At 40.1% G+C, this 19,163-nt stretch overlaps 2 protein-coding genes across 6 annotated transcripts in view; both read right to left on the bottom strand.

Moving 5' to 3' along the window:
* Window positions 1-5,732, bottom strand: part of LOC110505797 (F-box only protein 34) — a 28,612-nt gene extending 22,880 nt beyond the window's left edge. The window contains exons 1-2 of one of the 3 annotated variants that reach the window (XM_090221135.1): window positions 5,395-5,692; window positions 482-568 (exon numbers count right to left, since the gene is read on the bottom strand). The gene's annotated coding sequence lies outside the window, so the exon portion shown is untranslated. Of the gene's footprint in view, window positions 1-481; window positions 569-5,076 lie in introns of all 3 variants that reach the window. The other 2 variants (XM_021585239.3, XM_021585243.3) reach the window with 2 other exon arrangements.
* A 2,256-nt stretch (window positions 5,733-7,988) lies between these two features.
* LOC110505796 (uncharacterized) lies at window positions 7,989-18,497 on the bottom strand. Of its 3 annotated transcripts, none has more exons than XM_090221137.1 (6): window positions 18,463-18,497; window positions 16,569-16,647; window positions 10,511-10,954; window positions 10,211-10,299; window positions 9,039-9,207; window positions 7,989-8,652 (listed from the first exon to the last, which is right to left on the bottom strand). In XM_090221137.1, the coding sequence occupies exons 2-6, from the start codon at window positions 16,572-16,574 to the stop codon at window positions 8,497-8,499; spliced, it is 864 nt and encodes a 287-aa protein (XP_090077263.1). In that variant the 5' UTR covers window positions 16,575-16,647; window positions 18,463-18,497; the 3' UTR covers window positions 7,989-8,496. The 3 variants fall into 3 exon arrangements, with proteins under 3 accessions (XP_090077263.1, XP_090077264.1, XP_021440912.3); XM_090221138.1 differs by having other exon boundaries at window positions 16,569-17,698; window positions 18,463-18,493; XM_021585237.3 differs by having other exon boundaries at window positions 16,569-16,579; window positions 18,463-18,485.
* Between the last annotated feature and the right edge of the window lie 666 nt (window positions 18,498-19,163).

Genomic DNA, 19,163 nt, shown 5'->3' with positions numbered 1-19,163 from the left:
TGTCTTTGTGGCAATTGTGTAGCCTAACATCAAAGCAGCATGCCTCCAACTTTAGCATTGACCCAAATGAATCAGTGTGAAAAAGACCAATGCTGGAATGCACTGAGGGACAATGAGCATGTAGGAAACGTGCTCACAGCACAAGGCAAACACACTGGATGCTGTATGAGCATTCAACAGGCCAGGCTGAATATAACATGTAAAAAGGACAGGCAAGGTGACAATTCAAACAGCCAAAGACAACCTCTTTTGTACTACAAAATGTGTCTTTCAATTGTTGTTTACAAGTAGTATGGCCAAGAAGTAGAAAACAAACACCTCAGCTTTTCTCAAGTTCTCAAGGGTGAATTATTGGGGCTCAGGCAGGTGGAAGGCTAAGAGCAAAGACAAGCCAACGCAGAGCGAGAGAGAAAGCAGTGGGAACAGAACAGGACAGGATTAAAAGCCACGTATCTAAAAAAACACAAAGGCTTGTCATAACCTGTTACACTCGCAGGTCTGGCCCTCCTCACCCACTCCAATCAACAGCTTGTTTTGTCAGGTAGGAAAAACTGTGTTGAACACAGGGCTGTAAATAAAATAAAGCTTATGATCAAATTTAGCAGCACCAGAAAATATTGATACAGCCTTTATTTGGTCTATGCATTCTATCTACTGTTAAAGCACATGTTGTGCCCAAGAAACTGTAAAGACTGTTTATTATACAAGCTAAAATGCCAATACAAATACCAGTCATTGAAAGTACAAAGTAATTTGTGGAATATTACAGCGTTACATTGTGTAAAAGCACAGTTTCCTGTTGAGATGCATTATACTAAAAATTGTAAACGGTCTCTTTTATGAACATCAAGTTTGTGTGTGAAGACGTGCAAATCTGTCATTCATTCACTGCTATGATCATTGAGCTCATGAAGTTATCCCTTTACCATTCTTTCGGTGCTCCCAAATGTTTAGACTGGTAAAGTTACCAGGTTGTTAGCAAGCCAGCTAATGAGGTAACATGAGGTGTCAGGGGGCCACGACATGGTTTATGAATGTAAAAACGCGGCATGCCAATGGAGATGCATCCAGCTGCAGCGCCAATGTGCAATAGAAGGAGAAAAAAAACGTAGTGCTGGTAACGGCTGAATGGTTTGGGTTAGAGACGAGCCGTTTTCTCTGTAGTAATGGTGCAACCACCACAGTCACAAATCTGCGTCTTAGAGACCATTTGCACTGAATCGCCACACATTCAACCCTAAAACACTACCACCCAGCACAGCTGGTGTTCTACTATATATTCAACTGACCGAGACACTAACCACTTTATATTTTGTAAATCCAGTCATACTTATAGCACATTTATTATCCATTCTGTATATCCTATTGTTCATTAACTATACTGTATATCCTATTGTTTACATACCAGGCTATTACTAGGCATACTAATTCTTCCTTTAATAGGTAGCTAGCGCCCAAGCATTTAGCTGCAGCTTTTATACCTGCTGTAATCTGGACATGACAAATAAAATGATTGATTACAACAATTAAATGGCTGAATTTTTTTCTAGGTGCACTGGTGCTCCTAAATTAAAATTCCAAGTCGCAAAGCAAAATATTTAGGAGCATATGTGACCAAAATGCCCGCACTTTAGAGACATGGTTGAACACGTCTTTCACCTGCTACGCAAGTCTTAATAGAGTGGACAAATATGTTTTTGACACTGAGCTGTCCAGTTGTCTGGGTGCCTTGGTGGGACGGATAGGCAAATTCACCCCAACAGGTGGTAAAGGTATTTCAGACTACACTAAAAGGGGTTCTCATCATTTGTTCATAAAAAAGGTAGGTCGCAGGGCCTGGGCTTGACGAAAAGAGACTCACCAAATGTGCACACAAATGTCTAAGCTACACGGCAACTGTTGCTCAATGCCCCAAAAAAGGATATGGATACAAGCCATGAACATTTCTGTCGATCTTAATTGACAACGCTGAAGCTGAGTGCTTGTTTTCATTATGTATTGTAGAGTCCAGGGTGCAACGTAAACTTTTCTCACTGTCCCGAATGGAATCCCTACTGGCCCAGATATTGGGGTCATACAGAGCCTATTGGCAAGCTTTCTCTCTATATTCAGCTGGTAATAGCTTACATTTGGTTATTATGGTAAGTATTAAAAAGCTGTTTAATATCAATTAACAATGTGAGACATCAGTCTACTCTTTAGAACTGCTTTGTGTTAATTACATACATGTGTTTGTATAATAGCCAGTCATTTTAAGATTACAATTTTTAAAATAGGACATTGCCCCAAAAAAGATATCGATCTGGGTACAGTAGGCTATCCAAGACAAAAGCTAGGCAACTTGTAGATTTCTTTTTACATACTATCAACAGTAGCCAGCATGTTCACTATTGAATATTTCCTTTTAGAAATCACTTTCCCTAAAATAAATAAGCTGAACGAGTGGGTTGATGAGCTCTTCTTTTTGCTCTGGACAGCTGCCATGTGAACACATCAACTTATGTACAGCTCGAGAATGAGAAATTCTGACTCCCGGGGAGCATGACGGTGCTTTAACCACCAAACATATTGACCAAATACAAATAGCATTACTTTTCCACGTGTTGTCTAGTCTTCAATGGTTTTCAATGACAGACTGCAACAGAGCAGGTAAATGTTGAACTGGAATGCAAATTTTGCGGGAAAGTTAGTGGCCCTGTTGGGTCAGTGACTGACTAGATCCACTGGCCCAACACGTTTTTACTGACCCCAGGCCAGCGGGGCATTGTTAATGTCAGATCCTGGAGTCAAACTATTTCTCCCAGTTAAGTAAGATTGTAAATGCATCATTGCACAATTTGGGCCTAGGCCTACACGTGAGATGATTGTTAGACAGTTAAGGGGTTCTGATGGATTAATTGGCTAAGAGAGAAAACACACCAGACCGACAAATGATTAAATGCAGAGGGTGACCATCCTATCCCCTCTGACCACAGAACATTGGCCGTCATTTCCCAACAATTATACATGTTGAATCTGTACCTTTTGTTGACACCCAGCAGGTGATCTACTTCGCACAGCTGACAATCATGGTGGCATGTACTGTCCATAAGGTCTTACAGTAGTTGGGAGGTGTTCAATATTAAAATCAATGGAGACAAGATCCACCCATAAACATCTGCTTCAGTTCCATGGGAGTGCCAAAACCTTCTCCGACTGTACAATTAAATCAACCACTCAATACCATAAGTGGATCAGGCACTTAGCCTAGTGTATCAGCACAAACCACTACCAACAAAATGAGGAACAGCCTAACATTGATTAGAAACACTTTGGAGAACTAGTACGTTGAATAGAGTGCCACCATATGAATACGTAGCAAGAAAAAGACTAAACAGAAGTGCATTTTATTATACAACAAGCACAACTTACAATATTGTTAAAGAAAAATCCCATGGCAAAAACAGACCCATGGAATCCATCAGCGCCTCTCACAGACAATTGACTTGTTAATCACTGGCCAGGTCTAAGTACAAAGTGTGGGCTAAACGTTTATTTGCAAGACAAACAAGAGTATGTGTATGCTGTGTGCAATAACCTTCAGCACCTCACAACATGCAGTGGTTTACTTCCTCAAAAGTATATGTTATTTTAAGCCAATCACTGTTTAATGGGAAGTGAATTACTTAATGTTGCACTCCAGTCTCCTAACTTCATTTAACACCTGATTAACCTAACAAAAGACATATCTCAATAGGTGGTCCAGACATGTCAACATAGCACAAGTGGAACTTTTACTGCTTTTCAACAGTAAAAGTTTTTTTTTTTTTTTTTTTATCACTGGAGGAGGTCTTTAAGCACAACCAAAATCAAGGTTCACTCATATTAAGATGGGACATTAAAGGTAGAGTCAGTGATATGACATTGATGCACAAAGTAAACAGCACGGTGGGCCCATTTCAGCAAAAACTAGCCAGGCTAAACGTCTGCTGTTTTAGTCCCGTGGCTATCACATTGTAAGAGCATGATGTGAATCCTTGCACAGATACCATGTGTGACTGAACGAAGTCTTGCTCATTGCAATATCTGCAGTGCTTCTCGTGCTACGTCATTTAGCTGACATTTAAAGACGCTCATAATTTAAACTAACACACTCCGGAAGGTTCTAAGGCTAGGCCATCTACAATCAAGATGGAAGTAATCCAAGACTAAAGTAAGGAAAGGTTGTTTTACACTTTGGACAAAGCTGAGAGTTCTCTTCAATCAGTAAAGACAATGACCACTTTAAATGAACAATCATGTTTTGTAAATGCACAGCTAAGTGTTGAATGCAACTATTTTGTTTCAGGGCTAAGGGATGTGCAATGAGGTTTCTGGGACTGTATGTCTGGTCAAGGAAAGGGACTGCTCCAAGTCCCATCCATCTCTGATTTTCTCAGTGTATGCGCCTAGTTTATAGTTCATCCAAAGGGCAGGCAATAATTTACCCTTGTACATATCAGAGCACCTAACATTAATAATTGGATTATCCATGTTAATACATTCATAATAAGGAAAGTAGCTGTTAGCGACACAGTCAACACCGCTACACAAACTATTCATACACAACGTAACGTTAGCCACTTGGTAAGATTGCTAGCTTTTAGATAAGTGACAATGTTTAGATTTAGTAACGACCATGCGTGTTGTTTTCTTGTCAATAGGATAACAAACGCGTGAGCTTGTTGTGTTATGCCGAAGCGCTAGCTCAGTCAGCTCTTTTGCTCAACTACTGTGGGGGGGAAAAAGTTGCCAGCCACAACGACATTGTTACCTACATTGTTAATTTATAGTTTAAAATTAGCTCGTTACATTTCCACAAAACGAGATAGTAACGTTGATAAACGTTTGTTCGATTTGAAAAGGCCTTATCCACCCATGCAGCGAAGGTTTGAGGAAAGCAACATCATAGTCAAGGTACTAACGTTAGCAGTTAGTTATGTGGCGTAACGTTAATGCTAGGTACACGCTAACACATTCCGTACAAAATAAGTCCATAACGTTAGCAAGCTAACGCTGGTTAACTTTGTGTGGCCAAATATTTAACTAACCAATTACCTTATCAGATTCAAATGAATTGCAGTGCAATCTAAGCGAGTGTTTAAACGGACCCATCAGTGTCCATCTCCACTCCACCCACCTCGACTTTCCAGGCACGTTAACGCTGCTAGCTAGCGTTAGCATTGCTAATGGCTAGTTAGTTATACAACTTTCTTTTCTTTTTTTTTTTTACTTGTGTGCTGGGTTGGCAGAATGTCAACTCAGTTTAACTATATTAGCTAGAATGTGTTAATTTTATTAATGTAGCTAGCTAGCTATTTAACTGTACACACATATAGAGGAATACCAAAGCAAAGGCAAAACGTTCAAACTGACCTGTGCCGCTGCGAAAACTCGGAAATGATGAGGTCTCCAATCCCCTGCCTTACTATGAGCACTTGCTGGGCAAAGCAGCGCAGTGTTCGGTGTTCAGCGGTGACCTTATAATTTATTATTACCGTATCTATAATTATACGGTATTCATAACTATCATATAAGGAGTAAAATCGTTATAATGTTCGTCCGTATTTGATGCTACGCTCTTGCTTACAATCCCATACTAGCTAGTCGTTTTGCAAAAGATATTCGCGAGCGAGCGACGTCCCCTGCTTGATATTATAGCGCTCAGCGTTCTGACGTGCTTGCATCTTCAACAATGATGAACGTGTCCGCAAAACTATCATGCACGCGCAAAATAATTGCGTCAAAGACAATACTGTACTCCGTGAATTGAACTAAGATTGATCATTTATATAGGTAATTTACATTTTCGGAATAGGCCTACTTGAGGAAACACATTTAAAAAAAATTGACAATATGAAATGTTTAAAATAGATTAAAGCGTTATTATTTACGGGTGACCAAAATTATAGGTGACCAAAATGATATTATATTACTATAAGAGTTCTGAAATCCCAATTACAAGCCATACCATAAACCAGGTGCAAAAGCGATTTGAGAACAATTCAAAGTTCCAACCTTTATGAAGTTCACAGCAGTTTATATGTAGGCATAGAAGAGTCATTGAATAATCAATCTCTTCTGTCTTCAGTTTCCATCGAGATTCAGTCCGTAGTCTGTTTCCATCATTAAAAATGAATCACTGACCTGACGTCATGATACTAAGGTGTCTTTTTTGTTTATCCCAAATGACACCCTATTGCACTTTGGTGCACTACTTTTGACCAGAACCTACAGTATAGGAGTATGATTAAAATAAATGCTATATAGGGAATAGGGTGTTATTTGGGATGTAACCCTTGTTTCCCGCCATAGGCCACAATAGCCACAACACACAGAATAGTGTCAGTCAGCTAAGCATGTGCCAGCCTCTTTTAGTAGCCTAGTGTAGAGAGGAATGTGATCTCTGTCAGTGTTTCCCCCCCACCCATAGCTTTAAACCATCTTCATAGTTGATCATTGAATCATATACCAGAGGTAAGGTGCTGACTGTTATCTTAAAGACATACAAGCTTTGAACTCTTTTAAGAGACAGTTTTTCCTGTGTTGGTGACCCATATTCATGGTTCTGTGTTTGTGCTAGTGCCAACATCAAGGAAGCCTTTAAAAAAAAAGTGTGTGTTGTATCTCAACCAAGTACCACAAAATCATAGGTACCATGGAGCTCTGTGTATTATCATACACTACAGTATTGTAAACATGTGCACCACGCCTGGCTACACCTGACCTTTTTCCCATGGCCCCTCTGTCTGTTCCTGTCTACCTGACACACAAACTTGCACACACACACACACTCTCTCTCTCTCTCTCTCTCTCTCTCTCTCAGAAAAAAAGGTTCCAAAAGGCTTCTTCAGCTGTCCCCATAGATAAACCATTTTTGGTTCCAGGTAAAAAACAGTTTTGGTTCCAAGGTTCTACATGGAACCCAAAAGAGCGCTACCTAGAACCAAAAAGGGTTCTGAAAAGGGTTCTCCTATGGGGACATCCAAAGAACCCTTTTAGGTTCTAGATAGCACCATTTTTTCTAAGAATGTGTACCCACATACACATGCCTTCCGATCTGCCCTGTCTACCTGACACACTGTTATCAGTTATTGCTGGGGAAGTAATTATCAGGAGGAGACATGGTCTGGCTGGTAGATTATAGACAACAGCCAGAGGCATGCCGGGCTGGGGTGGGGGAAAAGTTTATCATGTGTCTACATGCATCTCGTCAGTCTCATCTTGTGAGCTTAACAGTGCGATGGGCTCATTGCTGTGGGTTGGTGGAGGGCAGTGAGGGCTGTAAATGTAATAACAAGTTTGTGAACATGGATTGAGAGAGGGCTGTTATGAGAGCAACTGTAACAAGTTTGTTTTATGTGCTCTTCCACATTGTGATGTAACTTATTGCTTAAGAAGAACATAATGGAGAAAAACACATTTGATGATAGACAGCAGCAGCAGAAGCTCTAAAATAACAGTTCACTTCTTTTAAAGGGACTTCAAACTATTTAATCAGGAGAGTAATCAAAGATAAATCAAATTATAGTATTTAAAGGTATCTCTGTAGTTTAAGTCTCCTCATATTTTGTTTAGTGGTTACCAGTGAAAAGATTCCGTGTGGATTCAGTCAATGTGGTCTTTGTGTAAATAGTCACATTTACTTAATTTGAGATATGATTGTCAACCGTAATATCACTCACAGATATTGACACTCTCTTCCCTGAATACACATGTTAAGCGCTGATGGCTGGTAATGGAAACAAGATAATCACTGCTTATGGAAACACTACAGAAAGATGGTAATGTAATGATGTCATGCACTAACAAGTGAACTTGCTCATGATTGCAGGGTTGAGAAAGAGCTTTAAAATACAGTATATTTACAGGATTTTACAGACATGGTCCTTCATTCACTAATGCAAAGTAATAGCCTATATGGTAAGTGGTAATATGCATTGGTGTTCTCAAATTCATCTACTACTGTGTGGTATAGGTAGCCAAGGTAATGTTTATTTTGCCACAGCAAATACTAGGCTTGTTGTGGTTCTAAAACATTCAAGTCTCAACTGTGCCACCTAGTGTGAAAGGTTATACAACAATAAAAATTAAAAAGAAATCACAAAAACGCATACTGTATCTGGAGGAAGCGATATCAGTCAATGAAAAAAAATATGTTTGAGTATAACATTGGATTTTTATTGGATATAGGTGGTTTACATTAAAATGTATGTACCTATTCAGACTTAAAACCAATGAATTTGTAAGTTAAGTTGTTGACTTTTTCCTCTTATTAAAAGACTAAGAAAATATATTTTTCCACAGAGAATATACCAGCTTAGTAGAAGTACAGAATATGATGGTAGTACTACTGGGTTAAAGCTTGAGACTCAAGCTCAATGATGGAAGGTCACTGGAACCATAAAAATAGAACCAGAGGGACTTTGGCTAATCTGGTCATTCTATTTCTATGGCTGAAGCCAACCCTGCTAGATCTTATAGTTTGTCAATCTCCACAGACGTGAGGGTGACATCATTATAGATGACCAGGTGTTTGATGGATTGGATATCACGGATGCGGTGTTTGAACTCCAGGATGTGTGAGCTGTTCACTGCCACCTTGAACTCACTGTTAGTGCACATGATCTTCATCTGGAAAAACACAGGACCACAAACTCATTATTATGCAAAATCAAAGAATGTGTTAAGATATGACTGAAATATAAATTAATATATGGATTGTAAAACATGATCTGTTGATCACGAATAACCTTTTAATTTGTTTGACATTTTTTAAAATCATACAACTGAAAATATCTTGAGATGAATACAGGAGTGTCTAAAGATATTTTCCAAATGGCACCCTATTCCCCATTTAGAGCACTACTTTTGACCAAAGCATGTTCTGTTCAAAAGTAGTGTACTATATAGGGGGGTGCCATTTGGGACACAACCTAATTCCCAATGGACCCCAGCCATCATTTTTTTTAAAACTCTGATTGGTTGACATGAAGTAAACCAGAAGATTGATTCCTCACCTCGAAGGGCTGTCCCTGAGTGAAGGGGAAGTGATTGTGCTCCCTCTCCTCTTTTCCCCATGTATTGCCTATCTGACTGTTCCGCACAATCGTTTTCTTTCCCTGGTCATTAAAGCGTGGGTTGAAGTGCATGGCAATGTCATTCCCTTTGGTTAGATTGATGGTGAACCTACAGGGAGATAATAGCAGTGTTCATACCAACTCCTTGTGACTCATTTTATTTTCAAACTATTTGTTTGGCTTGACAATGAGCAATGGTGTTTCAAGAGCACAAACATATTTGGGACGAAGCTAATAACATAGTGGTAAACCTTGGATTTTGTGACAATTACATCACCAATGCGTTTATCTTGTAGTGTCGATTACAAGTCAGACAACAGCATTATGTTTTGTGATGAATGTGTGTGTGTTCTATGAGCCACATGCTCAACAGCACTCGGCGACGGTTTCCATGGTGATGTGAGCTTTTTGAGTTTGTGGCCATAGTTACTGTAGGTCTACTCTTGACTTTAAAGTGATTTGTATTATCTGGTTTTGAAATAATCACAGATCATTTGTTCTATTCTCACCCATTGTCCTTACATCAGTTAAATTGTATTCAGGTGAGGATTGGAAATAATGATGTCAAGATGCTCTATTGGGATTACTGTCTGCCAACCTCTTTCAAAAGGGGCCTCATTGATTTACATTTGACAGTAATCTAGATTTGTTAACTACCCAGAGCTTGATTATCTAGATCCTCTCGTCTAACTTCTATTAGTCTCTGTTTACATCCTGAGATGGATACTTATGCATCACACACTTCGAACAAAGGAACAACCGTTTGTATTTGATAAGATTTTAGTCCTTATTAGATTGGGAGTAGCAGTAGAAGTAGCCAGGTCCCAGATCTGTTTGTGCCATCATTCCAACTCCTTGTCATCCTATACATGAAATTTGGCATGACAAGTGGCAATGAGTGGTATGATGGCACAAACAGACTAGTACTTAGGTTATGGTATAAGAAGTTTGCAGGCAACATATCAAGGAAAGGCATGCCATTTGAGTAACTACTGCTGGCTACAAGACTAAAATAACTGAGCAACACTAAGAATCAAAGTGTGGAAATAGCTACAGTGTAGATCTTCACAATTTACCACGGACGGAAACTATATTTTGTTGTGAATACTGACATTTTGGCATTTTGGTTAACTGTCCCACGAATTGTAATGAGCATCTTGTCGTAGCATCCATTTGGCAGGTTCAGGTCATATGGCACTTTCTGTTGGGGAAATAAAATGAGTTTTTTGAAAACAGCAAATAAAAACAACCAAAACCAGTTGAGTGTCATTAGGACAGGTTTACAATAATGTCTGAGTAGAGGTCATGAGAGATAATCTGTCACAAAGATAGTTCTGAACCATGCAGAACCGTGCTCATGGTTTTTCAAACAGTCATACCCAACATCCTCAGGATTGAATGTCTTCTCTTACCAGTGAACTATGTTGTGGAGCAGTTGGTTGGGCAGGGCCTGGACCGGGGCTTGGGCTTGGCCATCCGGGTGCAGTAGGTTGGCTAATCTGTCCTGGCTGCCCTGGCCATGTCGGCTGACTGGGCTGTCCCCCACCTGGTTGTCCGGGCCATGAGGGTTGGGAAGGGTTTGGTTGTTGTCCAGGCCACATGGGGGCGGGCTGGCCTGGTTGCTGCTGTCCAGGCCAAGCCGGTTGACCACCAGGCTGGCCTGGTTGCTGCTGTCCAGGCCAAACCGGTTGACCACCAGGCTGGCCTGGTTGCTGCTGTCCAGGCCAAGCCGGTTGACCACCAGGCTGTCCTGGCCATGTTGGCTGGTTGGGTTGCCCACCAGGCCACACGCCCCCACTACTCTGCTGGTTGTTCTGGCTTGGCCAGCCCGGTTCACCACCCAGAGCATCTGAAAGCTGTAGGGAAAGAGGGGAAGCAGAGCGGGGTGAGAGAGGGGAAGCAGAGCGGGGTGAGAGAGGGGAAGCAGAGCGGGGTGAGAGAGGGGAAGCAGAGCAGGGTGAGAGAGGGGAAGCAGAGCAGGGTGAGAGAGGGGATAGGTAGTGTGCACAAGTGGATGTGTCTCCTTGCTTAATTTCTCACTGGACCCAGCTAGCACATAATGTTCTGAGAACCATTTGTTTCTTAGAGCGTGGAGTCCTATGGTTATTTTGCATACAACCTACCCACAACTTTCTGGGAATGGTGCAGGATAGTAGTTTGGCTTTGGCATATTCTCAGCACATTTAAGGAACTTGACAAAATAACAATTTTCTTGGTATTTCATTACTTTAACAAAATGTGTCTTAAAAGTTCAAACATGGTTACCTTTCATTTCAATTTTGGTCATGTTCTAGGAATGTTCAACTGGTTTGACATTAGTCCATATTAGGCTCACTTGGACCGAAGATGTCTCCTAATTTTTTTTGAAGGTCTATGTCCCTAGAGATGGAAAATGTGTGATTGCAGTGCAGCAATCACGCCAGTCGGTATTAGATAGAACGTTGCGGCCCGCCCACCTGTGGGTGGAAAACAATCTGTGGTTACCTAGGCTCCATTGACTCACAGCAAAAACTTGCATTTTTCAAATGCAATTCTCTTGTTATCTGCTTGTTTTAGTCAATTACAAAACTAAATTTAAGAAAAGTACAACATTTCTAAAGATCCCTTTTCCACATTGCCTCCTCGCAACTGTTTTCTCACTACTTAGAAAAACTTTATATTGTAGGGCTTCCCTCACGCCCCTTTTCATGATGCTGCTAACCACGTGAGTGAGTGCTAGCTACCGACTGGAACATTAAGCTAGCAAAACCAACAACACAGACTACACAGCTACAAGTAGGTTTTACCTGAGATTACATGTTTTCCACACACAGTAGCTACACGTAGCCTACATGGACACCGGGTCCCCACATTTCCCACACTGAATAGCCTGAAGCCACAGGGCTCTTCTCGCAGGCTCTATTTCCCTACATAGTTTCATTGAACCGTAGGTCGGGATTTTTTACTTGGTTAACAAGCAGTTTTTTGGCATGTTTTATTATTTCTGTATAACAAAAAAATGAACAATGAAGTTGGCTCTTTTACAATGGGGGGTCAATGGGAAAGAATGTTTGTATTCCCCAATTTGTGGGCGTGGTTGAGGGGAATTCCTTCTTATGACATGAATAACGACTCAGTAGCTTGCTGAGTGTTATCACTCTTTATTTCATCCCATTCATTTTTCCCCTGACAAACAATGTCATACAACAAGTTATTGCTCACTTATACATATATGTGCAATTGGAAAGCTTAGATTCACAGCTATCTTGCAGACAATTTCAAAATGTTCAGGTCAACAGAACTTTGACTTATGTTAGATATCAAATGTACCTGTATAAAATGGCTTTAAAAAGGGAAAGCATGATGCATTTAAATCACTTTAAAAAAGTGTTTTGGAAAGGTAAGGAAATTACCTTTCAAATTATATATAAAACCAACTGACATGACCAGCTACAACTATTGTAAAAAATAAAATCTCCCATAAGTGCCATTGACATTAAAATGTTGAAAGCTTAGCCATAGAATTCCATGTAATTGGACAGCTAAGTTTTTGTATTCTAACTTTGATAAGAGGCAGCAAATTGCACACACACATCTAGGCCTGATTATTAAAAGGATCTGTAGATACAGGTCCATCAGAGAATTCACACATTAACCCCACAGAAGCCTTTTTCCCAATATAGCCACCAAACTACTCAATGGGGTCTTATTGGACCACACCTGTTTGAAATGTAATTGTAGTAACACCAGAAATATCTTAAAATGTTCATGTAGAATGATGTAGAATACACAACCACATGACAGGTGTGCCAGATATACAGATGTTAAATTATTCACAGAATTGTGTTAAGGTGCCCAAAAAGGGTGGCTACTTTGAAGAATCTTAAAATATATTTTGATTTGTTTAACACTTTTGTTTACTACATGATTCCATGTGTTATTTCATAGTTTTTCTTTACTATTATTCCTCAATGTAGAAAATAGTACAAATAAAGAGTAGGTGTCCAAACTTTGGACCGGTACTGTATATTGAGGCAAACATTAGATAGTACCCTATTGGCAAAATAGAACTCAATTGATTGAACATTAACATTGTAATTTACATTGACAGTGAATTTGGAAAGTATTCAGATCCCTTTACCTTTTCAAAATCTTTGTTACGTTACAGCCTTATTCTAAAATGTATTAATCTACACACAATATATACACACAACATATTGACAAAGTGAAAACAGGTTTTTAGAAATGTTGGCAAATGTATATTTTAAAAAAATACCTTATTTACATAACTATTCAGACCCTTTGCTATGAGGCTCGCAATAGAGGTGCATCCTGTTTCCATTGATCATCCTTGTTTCTACAACTTTATTGGAGTCCACCTATGATAAATTTAATTGATTGGACATGGATTTGGAAAGGCACTCACCTGTCTGTATAAAAAGGTCCCACAGTTGACAGGGCATGTCTGATCAAAAACCAAGCCACGAGGTTGAAGGAATTGTCCATAGAGCTCCAAGACAGGATTGTGTCGAGGCACAGACCTGACGAAGGGTACCAAAAAAATTGTCTGCAGCATTGAAGGTCCCCAAGAACAGTGGCCTCCATTCATTCATTAAAAAAAAAAAATAATAATACTACTTTTAACCCTTTTTCTCCCCAATTGGTAGTTACAGTCTTCATCGCTGCTACTCCCGTACGGACTTGGGAGAGGTGAAGGTCGATTGTCATGTGTCCTCCGAAACACGACCCTGCCAAGCCGCACTGCTTCTTGACCCACTGCTTGCTTAACCTGGAAGCCAGCCGCACCAATGTGTCGGAGGAAACACCGTAAAACTGGCGACCAAAGTCAGAGTGCATGCCACAAGGAGTCGATAGAGCGCAATGGCATAAGGCCATCCCGGCCAGCCAAACCCTCCACGAATTATGCTGGGCCAATTGTGCACGGCTTTGAGACTGCCTGGGATCGAACACGGGTTTGTAGGGACACCTCTAGCACTGCAGCCTCCATCATTCTTAAATGGTAGAAGTTTGGAACCACCAAGACTCTTCCTAGAGCTAGCCTCCCAGCCAAACAGCAATCGGGGAAGAAGGTCCTTGGTCAGGGAGGTGACCAAGAACCCGATGGGCACCCTGACAGAGCTCCAGAGTTCCTCTGTTGAGATGGGAGAACCTTGCAGAAGGACAACCATCTGTGCAGCACTCCAGCAATCAGGCTTTTATGGTCGAGTGGCCAGACGGAAGCCACTCCTCAATAAAAAGGCATGACAGCCCGCTTGGAGTTTGCCAAAAGGCCCCTAAAGGACTCAGACAATGAGAAACAAGATTCTCTGGTCTGATGAAACCAAGATTGAACTCCTTGAACTGAATTCCAAGTGTCACGTCTGGAGGAAACCTGGCACCATCCCTATGGTGAAGCATGGTGGTGGCAGCAGGAATGGCATATCACTGCAGAATGCTGTGGTAGCCCTGCTGGTTAAGTGTACCTTGATTTTGAAATCTAATCACTGACACCAATAAAAAAAAAGAAGCATGGAGGAGGTGTGGTGGTGCGGTCACCAGCAAAGCGCCACCACACCTCCATGCTTCTTTTTTTATTTAACTAGTCATTTAAGAACCAATTCTTATTTTCAATGAGGGCCTAGGAACAGTGGATTAACTGCCTTGTTCAGGGGCACAGATGTTTTACCTTGTCAGCACAGGGATTTGATCTAGCAACCTTGTTGGGAGTCCAACACTCTAACCACTAGGCTACCTGCCGCCCCAGTGGGAACTACTTAGTGGGAACCACACATGAGGAGCTCAGCCGTTCACCTACTTCGCGTCTCACAAAGACAGAGGTTGGAACCCAAAATCTCACATTTGGACTGATGAGGAAAATAAACTATTTAGAATAAGGATGTAACGCAACAAAATGTGGAAAAATTCAAGAGGTATGAATACTTTCTGAATGCACTGTATAGTGCATCCATGTAGCCCATTTATATTTAAATGCAGTCATCTCTGCTTTCATTTGAAGCATATTTTTTTATCCTTCACTTGTTTGTGACAATTACAAACACTTTGACAACTTTGCATTTGTAGTCAACTTCATTTTTAAGTTATCGGCGGTCACAGTCAGACAGCACGAAGAAGTTGATCTATGTTTAGCTGAGATCTGTGAATAAAATGACGCGGATGGGCAAAAAATCTAAAACATCTAATGACGCACTTAGCTGTTCTGCGAGTCGTCTGAGGTAAGTAACTGGTTTTGGGAAACAGCTGGGAGATTGAATGATGCTCCTACGAAGGTTCTAACGATGAACTTTGACTTAAGATGCTGGGCCCTGAACATTTCCGAAAATGTGTCTGATGGATAGCTGTGAATCTAAGCTTTCCAATGATATATGATTAAAGGGCATACATGAGAAATGATTTGGTGTAAACTGACATGGTTTGTCATAGGGTCAAATGAATGGGATGGAGGAATGAAAGAGTGATAACACAGAAAGCTACAATTGCTGCACTGCTATCACACATTTTTTCAACTGGAGGGACATAAACCTTTAAAAAATATATATATCATCTTATGAGACATCGTCGGCCCATGTGACCCCAACACCCCAAATGTTCTCAAATAGTTCAGTGAACGTTCTTCAGTGGGAATTTCAGTACTTCTGCATAGCGTTTCCTACAGGTTTCTTTATTTAAAAGTAATGTCCTCAAATTCTTCCAAGAACGTTAAGAAAATGTTGCATAAAAACCACAAGAAAACATTAGAACGTTCTCTGAACGTTACTAAAGTTATTTAAAGACATATACATTCTGTTCTCAGCATTAAAAAAAACTCACTCTATCCTTTATCTTGTTAAGTGTGATCAGGTGCATTTGCTGCGCCCACTAACGGGCCACACCTGATATTAATGAGTGCTTGTTTCCTTTGAAATGGGGTCTGTTTGAACAGACTAAAATGAACAGCTTTGTAGGCATAAAAACAAAATGGCATGCTTGCGCCATTCTGGAGGTGCAGTGGAATAAATCCATCAATAGAGAACAAGCAATTATAGGGTTGAATCTCACTGATGCCGTGTCACAATAACAAATTGCAAGATTAATGCCTAAGGAAATTAAATGTACATGTGCTTGGTGTTCAAAACAACAAACCCCAAAATAAGCTAGCAGTGTTGTTAAAAGTCTTGAAACATTCAGTGAAAGTTAAGGAAGTTATTTAAAAAAACTCAAAATAACCTAGAATTTTTATTCTCTGAGTGTTAATAAAACCTCACAGGAAAACTTAAGGATCCAGAGTAAAACATTTGCATAATCTCCCTGCAATCTAAAAATAAACGTTCCCAGAACAGGCTACATTTTTTCTTCCTGAAACCAGAAACGTACGTTCCCACAACTTCCAAGGAACCAAATGTGCTAGCTGGGGAAATACAGTGAGCTCTTTATTTCTTATAGTATTAAGCATTCTTGCAATTTGATAGAATATTAGAAAAAGTGTTTACTTACATCCATTGTATCTGAAAAGGAGAGTGAAATGTTGGAGTTAAAATTATTGTATGTTTTAAATACTTCAAACCATACAGGTCTTGAGAGGAAAGTATGAGAGGAAAGTATGAGAGGAAAGTATGCTCAAATGTTTATGACAAACATTAGCCGTAGTCTTTTCTGTGGAACCACACAGGTAGGTAATGTTTTCTGTACAGAATTATAAGAATGCATTCATGTCATAAGACTGTATCAATCAGGGGAACACCTACCCTATCCTCACCACACCCATTTGGAATTCTCTTTCATATGCATCAGACCAGAGCTAATTTGAGTCAGGATATTGGTGGAGGTAAGGTGTTTATTTCAACAGACAAAGCCATAATACCGGTCTGACATTCTACCCACCTGCCCCACACACACCCTTCGCTCCTCCAGGTCCATCTCCCTTTAGCAGCCCTGCTAAAAACTACGGGTGACAGGGCTTTCAGTTGCTCCGCGACTGTGGAGCGCACTTCCAGACACTATTAGGGCTGCAGAGTCTCAGTCCTTCTTTAAGGCACAGCTCAAGACTGTGCTTTCAGAAAAGGTTTCAAGGACCTCTGCTAGTATTCTGGAAACACCTGTATATAACTTTGTCGTTGGTGTTTTTATTATTATACATATCTTTTTTAAATCAATGTGCACCTTGGGTCTGAGAAAAGCACTTTACAAATTAAAATAATAATAGCCTATAATATATAATAGTTCTGAACACATTACATATATTTCAAAAGTAAACTAAAAGTATTTATTCAAAATTAGCCTACTTCCTGGATTCTTTGTGTACCATGAGGCCTAACTAAGAATTGTCATGGTCATGAGGAGGGATGATTCTCTGCTATATTTAGATTCCTAACCGGATATGTACTGACTGCTATTACTATCCTATCAGACAGAGTAGAAATGTGAAAACAGAGGGGCTGTAATAAAAGAAAAGCATTACAAAAAAAAAAATGCACTTATATTTTCCTAATAGCGCGGACTTTGCTTAGAACTTCTTTATTGAGGAAAGATGTACGACTGTGATACAGTATGCGGTTGTCTCACCTAGCGATCTTAAGATGAATGCTCTAACCAAGTAGCTCTGGATAGGAGCATCTGCTTAATGACTCAAATGTACATGTAGAAATGAAAACAGGACAGGTAACATGATAAGTTGACTTAGAGTGAAAAATACTCTCCTACCTAGAGCAAACATTCAGTCATATTGCTCAGTTTTGTGGAAAGTTTAGTGCCTCATGGAAACTGCACTCTTTGAAAAACGAGTTCCAAAAGGGTCCTTTGGCTGTCCCCATATGAGAACCCTTTTTTTCCCCCAGGTAGAACATTTTTAGTTCCAGGTAGAACACTCACTCGAAAGGGTTTTACATGGAACCCAAATGGGTTTTACCTTGCACAAACAAGGGTTCTTTAAAAGGGTTATATTATGGGGGACAGCCGAAGAACCGTTCTAGATAGCAAATATTTTTCTAAGACTGGTTGAATCGTGAATCGCAGGTACTATCTTCTGTAAAAACCTTTCCGGTCCTCACTCGTTTTGTATGGCCACTGATCAACTTAAGCAGCAGGAATCCATTTGGGATCGTTGGCATGCCATGTTTAAGCGGTGTGCGCTGTGATACAGAAGATATCATACTGCATATCCAGTGTGAGATACTGTATATCTAACCATCCGACATTAAAATCTCTTCCTGGTTATGCAATATGCCCTCTATCTCCCTACACAAAAGCTGTCGTAAAATTCAACGTGAACCTTCCTTAAAACTAATATTAGTATAACAATGCACAAAAACGAATTTCTCCAGATTACAGTACAAGCAGCTGATACACAATACAAAGCATTGGCTGGTGTATGACCCAAATGAAGAAATACCTGTTAGTAGCTCCGTTCAGTTGGCAGAGATACAGTAGACAGGGAAAGATGTGTGTCAGGGCGTATATAAACGGGTTCCCCCCACAAGGCCACACCTTTATTTCCCGGTCTCGCTTCTGAGAGACCACACCCGCAGAGTAACTTTCCCACCAGCATTAAAAGTATGTACACCAAAATGGCGCACAGGTTTCTATGTGTTTATTTGTGAGTTTCTTTCTTAAACAGTACAATTATGAATAATACTAATATGAGGTTCTTACAGTTATCTATTAAATGTTTAGTTATGATGAGAGAAACCTTTCCACGGAAAATCTCCATGTGTATACATGTTGCGCCTCTGGAAGGGTGTGTTTGCAGACTGTCCAAACCACAAAGGTCTAATGCACAGCAAAAAAAACATAGTCCGTTTCTATGGTTTGTGAGTGTGGTTGGAATGCTATCAAGCATACTTTTTAAGGGTGCGTTGTTTGTAGAAGTCAAACCCAAAATATACAGGTTAGAACAAGAGGATTCTAATATCCCATAACTCTTTGCCTAATTGCGGAATAATTCTAAACAATGGGACCAGCAATGTGAGCGAAAATAACTGTACAGAAAATTCCCCATCAAAGTGGAAAATAAACACAATCGTAGTGAATTTGATCTAATTACTCAGCAAACACACAGTATAACTGTTTTACTGTCATTCTAATAATTTATCT

This window comes from Oncorhynchus mykiss, chromosome 25, assembly GCF_057628025.1.
Source record: "Oncorhynchus mykiss isolate SJ-2025 chromosome 25, ASM5762802v1, whole genome shotgun sequence".
NCBI classification, from domain to species: Eukaryota; Metazoa; Chordata; class Actinopteri; order Salmoniformes; family Salmonidae; genus Oncorhynchus; species Oncorhynchus mykiss.
The sequence above is the reverse complement of the archived record's forward strand: the minus strand, read 5'-3'. Positions and strand labels throughout refer to the sequence as shown.

Excerpts from the sequence above, each read along its gene's own strand:
- LOC110505796 (XM_090221137.1), bottom strand. Across the intron at positions 10,300-10,510 it reads CTCCACAACATAGTTCACTG|AAAGTGCCATATGACCTGAA; the intron begins GTAAGAGAAGAC and ends TTTCCCCAACAG. Across the intron at positions 9,208-10,210 it reads GTTAACCAAAATGCCAAAAT|GTTCACCATCAATCTAACCA; the intron begins GTCAGTATTCAC and ends ATCTCCCTGTAG.